The sequence below is a fragment of the Pteropus medius genome, unplaced genomic scaffold (genome assembly GCF_902729225.1).
Source record: "Pteropus medius unplaced genomic scaffold, Ma_sr-lr_union100, whole genome shotgun sequence".
NCBI lineage: Eukaryota > Metazoa > Chordata > Mammalia > Chiroptera > Pteropodidae > Pteropus > Pteropus medius.
This window is the reverse complement of record NW_024351729.1, coordinates 7,088,982-7,104,588: the sequence shown is the minus strand read 5'-3', so window position 1 is coordinate 7,104,588 and position 15,607 is coordinate 7,088,982. Positions and strand designations below refer to the sequence as shown.

The window sequence follows — 15,607 nt, the reverse complement described above, 5'->3', positions numbered from 1 at the left end:
TATTATCTTTGCTTAATTACATTAGGGTCCCAGCCCACATATCCTAAAAAATATGCATCCCCAATTGTTGTTAAAAGTGAGGCTCCTAGATGAATTTTTTAAATCAATAATATAACCTTCCAGTGGATTCATTTGGTAGTTATCTGACTTTATAGTGGAGCCTACACTGATAACATACAGTTTTTCAGAAAACACATTGATACTTGACCACCTCAAATAAACTGCTGTGTTGTACCAATACATGTGTCCTAGTTAACAATGAGCTGCATTCAAGAAATGAATGCATAGGATGGAAGAATTACACCCATAAACCTTTAGCACATCCGAGAAGTATTCAAAAAATAAAGAATATAAAATATGAAATTTAATTGTGCAAATAAAATTATAGGAAGTCTTTAGGCAAAAAGATATAGAGGGCAAAGTACACAGGAAACAAACAGTCCTATTACAATAAATTTGACATTAGACAGTAAATATATTTAAACCATAACACAGGCCTTGTTGATAATGTAATCATGGATTTTTAATGTTATTCTGATATTAAAAAGTGTTAATTCATTCAGAATTTAACTGAGAAACTGTTTTAGAATGCAAATTTGACCTCGAGTCAGAGAAAAGAAACTGTAAACACACAAAAGAACTATGATATTTATAGAAATATAAATTATTAACTTATCTTCCTAGATATGATAGGAGAAAAGTGAGTTAATTCTATGGTCAAAATAATTTTATGGAAAGAAAATTTTAACTTTTAGATCTATATTGGATAATTTAAACAAAAAGTGGAGCCTAACTTCCTTATTACACAGAATTATGAATTTTCTATTCTCCTCTTCTTAGAACATTTACATTATAAATCAATAGTTTGTCAGGGTCATTAATAACTATTTCATTTAGGTCTCACCTAGTATAGTGAGACAACTTCACATGCAATGAGTATGAAGGAGATGTCAATAGGCATACAAAAACGACTATATATTGATATTTCCTTTGGGTTTGTTTGTTGTTTTAACAATCAATTCCAAACACAGTACAGGGAAGATGGAATGAGTAAGAAAAAAAAATTTTATTTCCCCTTTAACACCAAGCTATATTATTCAAAATGTTTCAAAATACTTAACGAGACTGCCAATTCCAGCCACTGCAACAGAAATCCACTGAGACACCACCTAGCAAGAACAGCTACATTGCTATATATAATTTATTAATTTAGTAGTTTAGTCTCTCAATACTTAGCAAGTTCATGTAAAAATTAATATTCCCATTGGTTTATAGTGACGTTAATATAAATGCATAATTTTAAAGTCAACATTCTTTTCATTAGGACCATACAACTTCTTAAAAGATAGCTGCAGGTTGGGGCAAAGTAATGACTGGCTGCTAGGATAGCAATGTTCCAAAATCAAATATACTGGCAGGCTTGGAAAGGCATAAGTATATGTACACATTCTCGGTATGCTACTATTTCCCACATTTTTGCTGTACATACTCATCTCATAATTTGGTATAAAACATTTGCTCAATTTGAAAAAACAAAGTAAGATGAATATATTTTCATCTTCCTTTCAAAACAACCATTTTAATTGAAAAGGACATTCTTTATGTTTAACTCTGTTCAAGAGAGGGATATATATATGTTCTTCACTACATGTACAATTTTTTTTACCCAATCTTAGTGCCTCATTACAACCAGTTTAGCAATAAGAGCTCCAGTGCTTTTTTAAAAATTGTATTCAGTAAATAAGGCTGTAAACTCTGCGGTTGAATCCTTTTAAGACACTGAATTATACAAGTCCAAAAAATGTATGACCATTCATCAACTCTTGGAACCTGTAAATTATTGCAAAAAATCTCACATGTGCATATAATTCAAACATAAACATTGTGGGGAGAGGTTGTAAAATAAATACTACAATAATTTTCAACTCTATTTAAATGCTGCCTTGATAGTTAGATGAAAAGATTAATATTACTAACAGAGAGTCAAACTATTTTAAAGACTGTTTTCCAAGTAGTTAGAACAATTCTGCAAAACAAAGATAAGCAAGAGCCTGTGCCAATACATTTTCCTGTAGTGTAATATAATTGCTAATATGAGGTATAATCTGTAAGCAAGTAATACAATATAAATAGGTATAAGCCACCACTAAATCACAGTCTGGTGAAAAGCTCCTCAGCTAATGTAGTTTGGGGAGGGAGTTAAGGGAAATGAGGAAAGGGGAAGGAAAGGACAGGTTTCCAGTGGGAACATCATTTACGTACTTTATCATTATCACCATCTTTTATGTAACAGTCCACTGTTGCAGAAATGGAAATCCTTTCCAAGTATGTGGGTCTAGAATATACTTTATGTAGCATTAAGATATTTAAGTATTACTAATGCTTCATTTGATTTACATTTGGATATACACATAATCACATATGTATATCAAAAACTATAAATAGAATTTTAAAACACTTATCTCATTTTTGAAAAGTTAAGAGTTAAGATTAAACTATGTACTATAGAATTTTCTAGAATATCTAAACTCAGGGGTAAAACCAAACATTACTATTTTCTTTAGTAAACGGCTTGTATGAAACCTCAAGCTCACTCACCTTTTTATAAATGGGTTTATTTGATGAGGATTGTGAACCAATGATTGTTTAGCAGCAACTTTACCAAACTGTAAATTCTTTTATTAACACGCATAATAAACAGACAATACTAATCTTATTTAAAAACCATGAGTGCCACACTGGTGAATATACAGCTCGTGAATAACTTAAAAAGTATTTCCCATTTTAAAAGGCAACACTCAGCATACAAAAACCTACCTATACTAAACAAAGAGGCTATAATATGGATACATGATTGATGTGTCTAAAATGATATATATACAGTACATAATTAATGTTAATTATGTGATCAGTACATTTTCTATATGATTCCCTTCATGCTTCGCTTTCACCAGAAACTGAATTCTGAACTTCCTCTTCTAAAATTGGTACAATCAGGTTATCCTTGGACATCAAATTATATTTCATCACAAATTTAGTAAATCGATGACACAAAAATGTTTCATTCTGTAGAGAGGAAGAAAAAAATGTTATTTTAATTTACTATCCCAAACCAAAATAACTAGACATAGTATCAACATATATTATTGTCATTCTGGTAAGAAGGCATCAGGATAATTAGTAAAGTACTTACTTCATATTCATCAAATATCTGCCGGTGATGAAAATAAGCATGTGAAAATATTCTGTAAATTCTACGGCATACTGATCCTAGTTTTGCTACAGAGGATTCCTTTATGCTAACCCTAGAAAGAGAAAAGAAATCATAGATTCATACAGCTGGATAGATCTTAAGAATCATATATTCCAATCTTCTCAATTTACATGTGTGGAAACTGACATGTAGGTAAAACAAGTGACCAATCCAAGGTTAAAGTGCTAGTAAGTGGCAAAAGTAGGATTAAAAACCCCTGTTCTTCACTCCTGGGCCAGTGCTCTATGTAACCACTGTGTGTAAGAAATTCAGTATTATAGTTTTGAAACTCTGTCAAAGTTTTATGAAATTAAATAAAAAAAAATTACTAAAACATTCGTTTATAACATTAATACTTTGTTTACTAGATATGATTAAAACTACTGAAATGTTTATTCTATAGAATTCAATTTTTTTAGAAAAAAAATTGCCTGAATATTTCTGATCTTTAAAAAAAAAAGTATATTAGAATACTGAGGCAAAACCCAGTATTTTTTACATATTTTATATGAGCTCTTTGGAGTTAATGATATTTTGGAGGGGGGGGATTCCAAATCTATTCACCTGGTAACAAATATCTTAACAGAACAAAAGGCCAGTCACAAACTTCAACAATAATATATTACAGTATGTACAGACTTCTTTCCAGATCTTAAAAATTGGAAGGCAAGAATAAGAATCCTTCAGAAACAAGCAGTCCAACAAAGGAGTCTGCTCTTTAGGCATGCTGTCGAAGAAGAAGCTGACTCCATCACAAAAATTTAATAAGCAAGTGTTTAAATATCCCAACTCTAAAGAATCTGAGAGAGAACTCTGGAGAATGATGCAGAGCAGTAGAGACTACCCTTGATTGAACTGGCCTGTAAGCTTTGGGAGCCAAGTCTTGCTGCCTTCAGTTTAACCAAAACCCTAATTTCAAAACTTTAATAATAATTTTGCACAAGTGAAATACATAACAGCTTTAAAAAAAATGTATAAAGAATATAATGCATCAACCAGCAAACTTAGTTTTAGTTTTAAAAACATCAATCTTTTAAATTAAATCCAAAAAGTTTAACATCATGTTTAAACGTTTTGTTTACCTGCTGGGAAAATATTTATTGCTATTCAGAAGACATGCAGCACCATCAAGTGTGTGTCTAGTATAATCTATAGCAGGACACTATAAAAGAAAGGATATAAAAATGCATCAACAAAGAACTCTATCTCTTAGATTAGGTATATTAAATATGTATGTGTCATTCCAAAAACCTGAGCATATTCTAAGAAAAAAAGTGCCTCACAATATCAGAATGACTGTAAAATTCAATGTTACATTAATAAGGCTTTATTATCCCCATAAAGTACAATATCAGGCCTCTGGAAGATACATGAATCAGTCTCCTAATTTCTCATTCCAAACACTGTACCTAGAAGAAAACGTTTAGAGATAGGAAGAACACCTGATTATCTAATCTAATCCTCCGATTTTACAAATGAGGAAACTGAGGCTGATCAGTTTGCATGCACAGACTTCTTCCCAGATCTTAAAAATCTGTAGGCAAGAATAAGGAATCTTTCAAAACAAGCACTCCAGCTGAGAAAAGATCAGAGATTCAAGCAAGTTAGCGCATAAACATCCCAACTCTAAAGCATGAGAGGGAGAACCCTGGAGAATGACACGCAGCAGGAGGGACTATCACTAACTGATGGTCAATCATTTACACAAGATCCTATAGTTAGAAAGGAGGACTTAACAAGATGTTTATACTAGAAATATACTAACTCCTGGTCAACTGATTTATACCTTATAAAGAGGCTCAGAAGCTTCCTTCTCTTCACAAATTCGGACAGGGATCACTGCCTTCTAACAACCTAGAAAACATCCCTTATTACATTCCTGGCACCCTATTACTATTCCAGCAGCTTTCTAAAGAATTTTCTCTTTATAGTCTTTATAATTTAATAAATCTGTCTTATCCTATACCATTTATCAGAAACTATGAAACCTATTGTCTCATGGCAAATCAGTAAACCTATTAAAGGAAAAATACAACTGCCAAGTAATTCTCCTCGCTCAGTTCTTCTGAGGGCAGACAGGAAAAAGCATCAATAGAAAGGACTGAGAATGAACCAAGGAGTTTACTAAAGGAAACAATGAACTAGAGAAAAGAATAACAATGACTCTAACTCTACCCAATAATTAGAATATTATTCAAGTGTTGAGACTGAAACTGGTATTTAGAAATGTAAATTAATAACTGCTAAATATGGTTTAGTATAGTGCCATGGCAAATATAGATTATCTAAACAACAAAAAAGGTATTTTTCTAACTATACATTATAGGAATGTATGGTTAGTAGACTCACTACCTAAAATAGTACCATGAGCAGTATTTACTAAAAAAATTATATTTCTCCATATATGTGATTACAGGTGATTTGGTCAAAAATAAATATCCCAAGTCATTGTGCTTCTCATACTGGTCATTTGGGTGTACCATGGGACAGTTTTACAACCTTTAAAACTGACAGAGTGATATATAACTGTAATACTATTTCAATTTATTAACACAAAAAAAGTAACACCCCAAATGAAATAGGTCTTCCAAATAAGTACTAATTGCTTAGACAGGTATCAGATACTTCTTATTTTGGGGAATTTACCTTTTTCAAACAAAAGAACATCAGATATTGATTTTGCAACTAGGGAGTCACTTGTCTTCAAGCCTTAGAGGTCTGTCAATATAATGATCATGTGAATGTCTATAATTTCACAAAACTGTACTCACTTACTTTCAATCTGATCAGTGTTGAGTAAAAAGTATTTACTACAGATTAAAAAGAAATGTAGATCAAGGGAAAAGCAACGCATACTTTAAACCAACCAGTTGTAAAGGACATTTCTGAAATAACTACAGAAAACTGAGTAATGTATTAGGACATTATATGAAGAAATAATTTAAAATTTAAAAAATGTTCTATAAGTAATTTCTACTTCCTATATTCTCTCCTTGACGATAACTTGAGGAGAAAACAACATGAATAACTTTTTTCAAAGTAGGACCAAATTATGAAGAGGAAAATCATTATGGTGGGTTTCAAATTAATAGTAAGAAATATTAATGAAATGTAAAGAAAAAATATTGACCTATAAAGTTAAAAGACTCAAAAGTAACATTTCTAGTTAACAGACTAAGTAAGCATCAGCTAGTAATCACCAACAGTTAGTTGTTCCTATCAAAAGAAACTGTGACTGAACAAAAAATCTAAACAGGTGTATCTCACCCATTACACATTAGATTATCAGCACAATGTGACAGATCTTATTCTGTGATAGACAATGAATCATAAAGTGAGTTCTAGCCCATGTTATTACTCAATTATGAAAAATGATACTAATCGTAAGAAATCCTAAATAACATTTTGGCAATAACCTTTCCAAAAACTCTAAACCAAATGGCAAACTAAACAGTGAACTTAAAACTCTAAAAATCAGTCTACCACTGTCCTGGAAAGATTTAGATTATGACATTTTTATTAGTCATTCTATTTTATAAATTCTCACCTCTTTTGGAGTTTTATGAGCTGCGCAAAGAAAAATCCATTGTTCAGTTGCTGTCATCTGAGTACATGTCTCTGGATGGCATTCACTCTGTTAAAAATAGTTACATTCCTTAATATGTAAAATAATAATTGAAAAGTTTATCATCTGGGTTACATTTCCGTGTAAAATTCTAGAATATTTAGAAATTTTAGATAAGTCTCTGTAAGCACATTAAGTCACAAAAAAACGGGTAAACAATTAGAACTTTCAATTACAGCTTTAACTTAAAGAAAATATTACCTGAAGTTTAACAGCAAGTCCATTTAGCTCAAGACAGAATTGCCTAAAAATGCAAATATATAAATGAAAAGTCTTATTTATTCTCCACATTATTTTTAGCATATTGTCAAAACAGAATCCCATCAGTACCATCCTTCCTCCCACATCACCATCATTACCACCACCCAGATTTACATGGCACATTTCCTACAAAGACATATAGATTAATAAACAAAACTCAAAAGTACGGACAATGTTTAATATCAGAGTTCAGTGAACTGATCACTCTGAACACTAAAAACTGGTAGTTTTTCTGGAAAGTAATTTAGAAATATTTACCAGGACACTTAGGAAATAGATACTTTTTGACCAAGTCATTCTCCTAAGAATCCATTCTAATGAACTAATTAGAACTTCATGTAGATATATGTACAAAGATGTTCACAGAAACTATACAGAAAAAAAGTTTTTGAAACATTCTAAATACAGTAGTAAAATATTGGTATATACATAAACATACAAAGGATATGTTTATATTTGCAGTAAGATTCCAATTATGTAAAAAGTATATGTATACATATATCTTTATACAGATACACAGGAAAAAAACTAGATTTTTTATACTCTTATGTATTTTACAAGTTTTGATTACAAACGACATGCTCCTTATAAAAACTTCACACAAAACACAGAAGAAAGTCCTCCAGAATTCCACTACCTCTTTCCAAAAGGTAATTATTGTTTACATGCAAATTTGAGTTACTATGTACAGATTAAAATATACTGAGATCATATCATACAAAATTTTGTAATTCACTTTTTTGTCACCTAATAGATTGTGGGCATTTTTTCATGATATACTTTCTTTCTAAAATTGTCAAGAATTATAAAGCCTAGAACAATGCTTGGAACACAGTAAGTGCTAAAAAAATATTTTTGAATAAATGAATAATGGAAGAAATTATATGACATTGAGATCATTTTTAAACAGCTGTTATTTGATATGAAAAGGCTATTAATCTTCTATGTCACAAAGATAACTTACTTTATAGCTGTCAAAATACTGAATGTGTATCCCTTAAAAATTCTAATTAGTTAATCACTACTGTTTCTCCACCAAAAAATAAGAACACTTTAGTTCCCTAAAAATGTAAAGCTAAAACTCACATAATTGGTAGATAAGAATCCCACATGAAAATAAAAATAAAAAACTGCACATATATAAAAGAAAAACTATATTGATTTATTTAAACATTACAATGGCAGAAAACAAATAAGTCAAATTTTCAGTTGTCTATGTATGTATTTCCTTTCCAAATGCCCAATTATAATGCTGTCCTTAGATTTAAAAAATAACACTATTTCTGAAAATCCACATCACCCTCTACTGGCCCATATCTGTAGACTGCATGTTATGTGTTTTTGAGCTGTTTTCCACTAAGTGGTAATAAAGATGGATGGTGATAAACAAGTTCCTCATCTAGTCCAACGCACTTATGGCCAATAGCAAAATTAAGCTAACTGATTTGGCATTGTTTAGGGGCACCACTTGTGGCAAATAGTGCAAACCTAACGGCTTCTAGTTAATTCAGTTAATTCAAAGCTAACACATATAGTTGTGTAGCTGAAGAGACAAGCCAGAGCTGAAATCCAGCCTACACTCTAGTCACTAAGCCATGCATCCTGGCATGGGATTGCATCCACTCAGAAGAAGGGGCACCTTTTCCTAATTACAAATATTCAGTATGGGCTGGTAGGAGATTTGACTGAATATCCCATGACCCAATTCCCGTTAACATCATAATATAATCAAATGCTTTAACAGCAAATAATAAGCCTCAAATCAATATCAAGCACGTCAAAAATTAAAAGGCTACTTTTGAAACTCTTCTTAGTCAACTATAAAAATGTATACACTATGATAAAAAAAAATTTACACGTGATGTATAATGCATAAATACAAAACCAAAAAAAGGGCTAATATTCAGAAAAAAGTAACGAAAGTAAAAACGACAGCCCCAGGCCAAATAAAATATGCATGAGAAAAAGTTCGTAAGTTTTGTATAATGCATATTTCATAGTCTAAGTTAAACAGGGAGGAAAAGTTTTTCTTAGGTCTGGAATAACCTTGTATACTAAAATCTACCCTCACTTGTTAGGAATAATGATTTTTAAAAAAACCCTCGCTTACTTTCAACATGAATCTTACTAGCTAAGTAAGTAGTTATTTTCAAAGCTGATTAAAATAAGGCAAAGGCTATATTATAATAAAGTGCTCTCTATCTTGATTTACAAGAATGGGGAAATATCTACACCCTCATACTTTCAATTATGCACTGAGATGTATTTCTAAAAAACTAGATCAAGTAGTCAAGTGATTTGTCTCAGAAACTAGCAGAGTACAAAGAAGTCTTAGCACCTTAAAATTGCTGAACTGTTATGACAAGACATTATGTCTTTGCAATATCTAGACAACAAGCCTGCAGCATCAAAAAAAAAAAAGTAACATATCTACAAGTTGAGGCACTCATCACAGGAAATGTGGTCTAATTTATTCAGGAAAAGGCATATTTCTACTACACTTATTTAAAAATCAACTCAAAAGTAACAAATCCTGATGAACATATATCCATACAGCATTCTCTATATTCAACCTGTCAATTCACCCCAGCTCCTATTTACAATGGAAAGTTTATAACTTCAAAAAACAACCTAATAACTTCAGGATATAGTTGCTTTTAAAGTTAATTCTAGTTAACTAGTCATTCACTAGTTATCAATTTTCTCATTCAAAGGATATTATGAAAAGCTCCAATTACTTCAGGATTATAATTAATCTCTATTTACCAAAGGGAAAATTAGAAGTTCATAGTAGTTAATAGGTAATTCATCAGATACCAAGCCTATACTAGGACCTTGATATGACTGATCCTCTATAGAGAAATAAAGGTATTCATGAGTGGGTAAATGGAAATAATGCATTTGTGGTTAAGGGTTATGACTAAAGAAGCTGTGTAAAAAGATAGTAGAGACCAAATTCATAAATGTAGATAACAATCAGTAAATAACAAAGTTGAAAACTTTATAACATTGAAAATATAAACGCTTTAGAATTTGTTTTTCTGGCCTGCAGTTACATTATGATTTTATTTGATTCATAATTATTAAAGTTTTATTTTTTCATTTAAAAAGGAAATATTTAGTCTACGGCCATGCTACCCTGAACGAGCCCAATCCTGTCTGATCTCGGAAGCTAAGCAGGGGCGAGCCTGGTTAGTACTTGGATGGGAGACCACCTAGGAAGACCAAGTGCTGTAGGCGTAAAAAATAAGGGATTGTAAAATGACAGGGTTCTTGTAATCTGTGAGGTCAATCAAGGGTTGCCTTGCCTAAAATAAATAAATAAATAAATGAATGAATGAATGAATAAATAGATAGATAGATAGATAGATAGATAGATAAATGACTGGCTGAATGAATGAATAAATAAATAAGGAAACATTTATCTCTCACAGTTCTGAAGGCAGAAATGTATAACAAGGTGTCATACATGGTTCTGGTCCTGATTTATAGAGGGCCTGTGTCCTGGTTTATAGATGGCGGCTGTCTTTTCGTATCCTCACATAGCAGGAAGGAGGATTATTTTTACTAACAAACGTACTATTACCATTTTGATATATCATAAAGACCTACCTTAAATGTTCATATTTCCATACACCTTCATCTTGGCCCTCGGGTGGTTCAAGAATTTTGTCAATATTGGAACAATCTGCTCTTATGTTCTGTTGAATATACTATAAACAAATAAGTTTTTATAGTTAATTAAAATCTTATACTATATGATAATCTTATGTTAACTATACTTAATTTTTGAATATATAACCACTCTTGTGGTTCAACTTAGGGGTTATAAATGAAATAGGAAACCAATTAAAGAATCATAGTCAGTACAGCAGGTCCTCGAATAACATCATTTTGTTACAATATTGATGAGATGCCACAGGAATTTAATTCTTGTTTATATCAATTAGTCTATGGTAAAATTGGTTTCTTTATACGTTGTTTCATCACCATTCTAAGAACCTATTGAAGACACTAAGAAGTTACTATAATTCAGAAGAAAGGAGAGAACCCTTACTTATTCTCCAATTCAACTTCTTTGGGATAGGATTTACTACAAAATGCAGATACTGTTATTTACCAGGATGGGAACTGGGACTAAAACTACAATCTATAATTTTCATATGAACATGAAATTTAGACAATGTAAATAAAACTGTGGTACATATTATATGATTCCATTAATATGAAGTATCTAGATTAGGTGATTCTACAGAGATAAAAATAGATTAGTAGTTGCTTAGGACTACAGGAAGGGGAGACAAAGGAAAATGGAGATAACTGCTAATGGGGACGATGTTTCTTCTGGAGAGATGAAGATGTTCTAAAATTAGATCATGGTTATAGTTGTACAACCCTGTGAATATACTAAAAACCAGTGAATTGTATATTTTGAATGAGTGATCTCTATGGTATGTTAATTATGTCCAATAAAATTGTTTAAAAAATGACTAGCAGTTCACTTCTCGGCTTTTTGGCTAAGATCAAGTAAAAGAATAGCAGAAAATCTAAGTTTAAAAAAAAGGCAAGGAGATTTACTTTCAATATAAATAAAATTAAATTAAGTTAAACTTTAAATTTCAGATATTTTTTAATGTTTCATTAAATCTATGATTTAAATACCCTAAAATTTGAACAGGCTAGATTAGATTATAGAAACTTAATAGCTACAGGGCATTCTTAAGGCAATCTATTTTGCCTATTTTCAGACAATCTTTCTTGAATATCACTCTCACGTCAAAAGGTTGCTCAAAAGCTTTTAATGACTTCTTAATTCCTATTTAAACCACTCTCCCTGAGAAAAAACTCTGGTATTCTCTGGCATGAATTCAATTCAGGATGAATCCAAAAAACGAGCACTGCTGATGCTGACTGAGAGATACAAGAGAAACTAGATCTTGCTCAACGATTGGGAAAAGACACTCCTAAAGCTCAAAGAGAGTGGATTTCTTTCCCTCTCCTTTTTCTCCATCCTTTCATAGCCTAGACCTGAGACAATTACAGAGTGACGGCAAAAGCAGCTAGCAGAGAAAAATTCAAGAAACAAAATTCTGAGGAAGAACCCTTCCTCTCCTTTTAGTGGTGAGATCAAACCCTGTCTCTTTTTTCTTTCTGCTTTTCCACAACTGCAGCACAATTCTAGTAAGAGATTTCTGGCTGGGGGACCAAAGAGGTGGGCCCCAGGGAACCAGAAAGTATCTGAGATAATATTAGAAAGAAGAAGCTCAGAAAAGTAATTCCATAAAGCTGTTTATTAACTCCTGGGCTCAACTCTGATCTGTGCATGAGTGCATATACAGATATGATCTTAATTAGCATATGATAGGCTTTGAGAACTGAGCTTATAGATATACACCAAACAGGAAAACCCAAAGAAATCCATGCCTAGACACATAATCAAACTGCCAAAAACTAAAGATAAAGAAGCTATGAAAAAAAATACACATGACCTACACAATAAGGATTCAAAAGACTACAGCTTTCTCATCAGAAACCACAGAAGACAAAAGGAAATGGCACAACATTTTAAAGTGCTGAAAGAAAAAAACTATCAACTCAGAATTCTATATCTAACAACAACCACAACCCTCCAGAAATAAAAATAAATTAAAAACATTTTCAGATGAAATAAAACTAAGGAGAATTCCTAGCCAGCAAACTGCTCGAAGAGAATTGCTAAAGGAAGTTCTTCAGACAGAAGGAAAACATAATATCAGAAGAAAACTTGGAATATCAGGAGCAACAGAAATGATAAATATCTGGGTATAAATATAATAGACCATTATCCTCGAGTTCTTTATGTTTGGCAGATGAAAGCAACAAATATATAACACACAGAGTTTTCAAAGTATGTAAATGTAATATAGACAAACATAGCAAAAGGGGGGAGAGTAAGAGGATCTATAAGATGGTAGTTTCTACATTTCAATCAAAGCAGTAAAATACTGATTCTAAGTGGACTGTGAAAGGTATATATTAAGTAAGCTCTAGTGCAATCACCTATATATATACACACACACACACACACACACACACACAAAGATATAATAAAGAATTAGAATAAATTAAAATAGATTACTAAAATGCTCAAACAATCCTTAAGAAGGCAGAAAAGGAAAAACAAAAAGACGCAGGAAACAAACAGAAAACAAGTAATAAAATGGTATATCTAAACCTAAATATATCAATCAGTAACCACATTAATATTAAATGGCCTAAGCACACCAGTTAAAAGGCAAGATTGTCAGGAAGAACAAAGAAATATGACCCAACTATATACTGTCTACAAGAAACTTACTTCAAAGACAATGATATATGTAAATTAAAGGTAAAAGGATGGAAAAAGATATGCCATACAAACATGAATCAAAAGAAAGCTGCAAGAAATCAAGGGTGGTTCGACATTACAAAAAAAAAAAAATCAACGTACACCATTTTAATGTATTAATACACTACATTAAAATACATTAAGGGAAAAAAACACACAATCAACAATGCAGAGAAGGCATCTGACAAAATCCAACACCCTTTTATAATAAAAACCCTTAGAAAACTAGGTATAGTAGAAAACTTCCTCAATATGATGAAGGGTATTTATGAAAATCCCACAGGTAACATCATACTCGATGGTGAAAGATTAAAAGGTTTCCCCCTAATGAGACAGGATGCCTGCTTTCACCACTGCCATTCGACAGTGTACTGAAGTTCTAGCCGGAGCAATGAGACAAGAAAAAAAATTAAATGAAAGGTAATTTATATTCACAGATGACATGATCCTATATAGAATTCCCAAAGAATCCACAGGAAAGATAAAAAAGCTAATAAATGAATTTAGTAAAGTAGCAAGATACAAGATCAACGTACAAAAATAAGTTGTCTCTATACACCTTCAATGAACAATCCAAAAAGGAAATTAAGAAAGCAATTCCATCTATAAGCGTATCCAAAAGAATAACACACAGTTGACCCTTGAACAACACAAATGTGAACTGCACCAATCTATACGCAGATTTTTTCAATAAATACTGTAAATATATTTTCTTTTCCTTACAATTCATAACTTTTCTCTAGTTTGTTGTAAGAACACAGTATATAATACATATACAAAATTTGTGCTAATTTACTGTTTATGTTATCAGTAAGGCTTCCAGTCAACAGTAAATTTTGGGGGAGTCAAAGTTATATGAGAATTTTCAACAGTGCATGGGGTCAGCACCCTTAGCCCTCACATTGTTCAAGAGCCAACTGCACCCAGGAATAAATTTAAATAAGGAGGTTAAATACTTGTAGACTGAAAACTACAAAATACTGCTTAAGCAATTAAAGAAGACCTAAATGAATTGAAAGACATCTCATTCATAGGTAGGAAGACTAAATATTAAGATGTCAATACTACCCAAAACTATCCACATATTCTATGCCATCTGTTTCAAAACTCCAAATTTTTTTTTTTTTTTTTTGCAAAAATGGAAAAGCCAATTCTCAAATGTGTATAGAATTGCAAGAGGCACAGAACAGGCAAAATCTTGAAAAGAAAACAAAGTTGGAGGATTCACACTTCCCAATTTCAAAACTTACTACAAAGCTATAGTAATCACGCAATGTAGTGCTGACATAAGGATACATATAGACCAGTGGAATGGGATATAGCACTGAGCAATAAACCTTCACATATAGTCAAATGATTTTGACAAGAATATCAAGAGCATTTAATGAGAAAATAGTCATTTTAACATTTTTAAGTATTCAGTTCAGTGGCATTAGTTACATTCACAATGTTGTATAACCAAAGAAAAGCCCTGGATCTCATAACTTTACTGGTGGATTTTTCCAAACATTTAAAGAACACCAATCCTTCTCAAATTCTCCCAAAAAACTGAAAAAGAGAGCATCCTTCCTAACTCATTCTATGACACCAGCATTACCTGATACTAAAGCCAGACAAAGACACTTTAAGAAAACTACAAATGAATTATCCCTTATGAACGCTGCTGCAAAAATCCTAGCAAACTGAATTCTGCAGCATATTAAAAGGATTGTACACCATAATCAAGTGGGATTTATTCCTAGAATGCAAGGACGGTTCAACATTCAAACTGATTAGTATATTATACTATGTTAGCAGAATGAAGGAAAAAACATAATTTCAACTGATGCAGAAAAAGCAATTGACAAAATGCAATCCCTGTTTATCATGAAAACACTCAACAAACTAGAACTAGAAGGAAACTACTTCAACACAATAAAGGCCATAAATGAAAAACCCACAGTAAACATCATACCAAATGAGAAAGACTGAAAGTTTTCCTCTACAATCAAGAACAAGATAAGGATGTCTGCTTTTGCTACTTCTATTCAAAGTAGTATTGGAAGTTCTAGAGAGGGTAATTGAGCAAAAATAAATGAATGAATGAATGAATGAATGAATA

At 31.7% G+C, this 15,607-nt stretch overlaps 1 protein-coding gene and 1 pseudogene across 2 annotated transcripts in view; one reads left to right on the top strand and one right to left on the bottom strand.

The window, feature by feature from the left end:
• Positions 1-342: 342 nt before the first annotated feature.
• The window catches only part of LOC120587500 (MOB-like protein phocein), a 33,332-nt gene continuing 18,067 nt past the window's right edge, over positions 343-15,607 (bottom strand). For both annotated transcript variants that reach the window (XM_039844336.1, XM_039844333.1), the window contains 6 exons: positions 10,752-10,852; positions 7,080-7,122; positions 6,801-6,887; positions 4,336-4,415; positions 3,194-3,305; positions 343-3,066 (listed from right to left, as the gene is read on the bottom strand). In XM_039844336.1, the coding sequence (XP_039700270.1) occupies positions 2,935-3,066; positions 3,194-3,305; positions 4,336-4,415; positions 6,801-6,887; positions 7,080-7,122; positions 10,752-10,852 (555 nt within the window). In that variant the 3' untranslated portion in view covers positions 343-2,934. The remainder of the gene's footprint in view (positions 3,067-3,193; positions 3,306-4,335; positions 4,416-6,800; positions 6,888-7,079; positions 7,123-10,751; positions 10,853-15,607) is intronic.
• On the top strand, positions 10,261-10,379 carry LOC120587806 (uncharacterized; annotated as a pseudogene).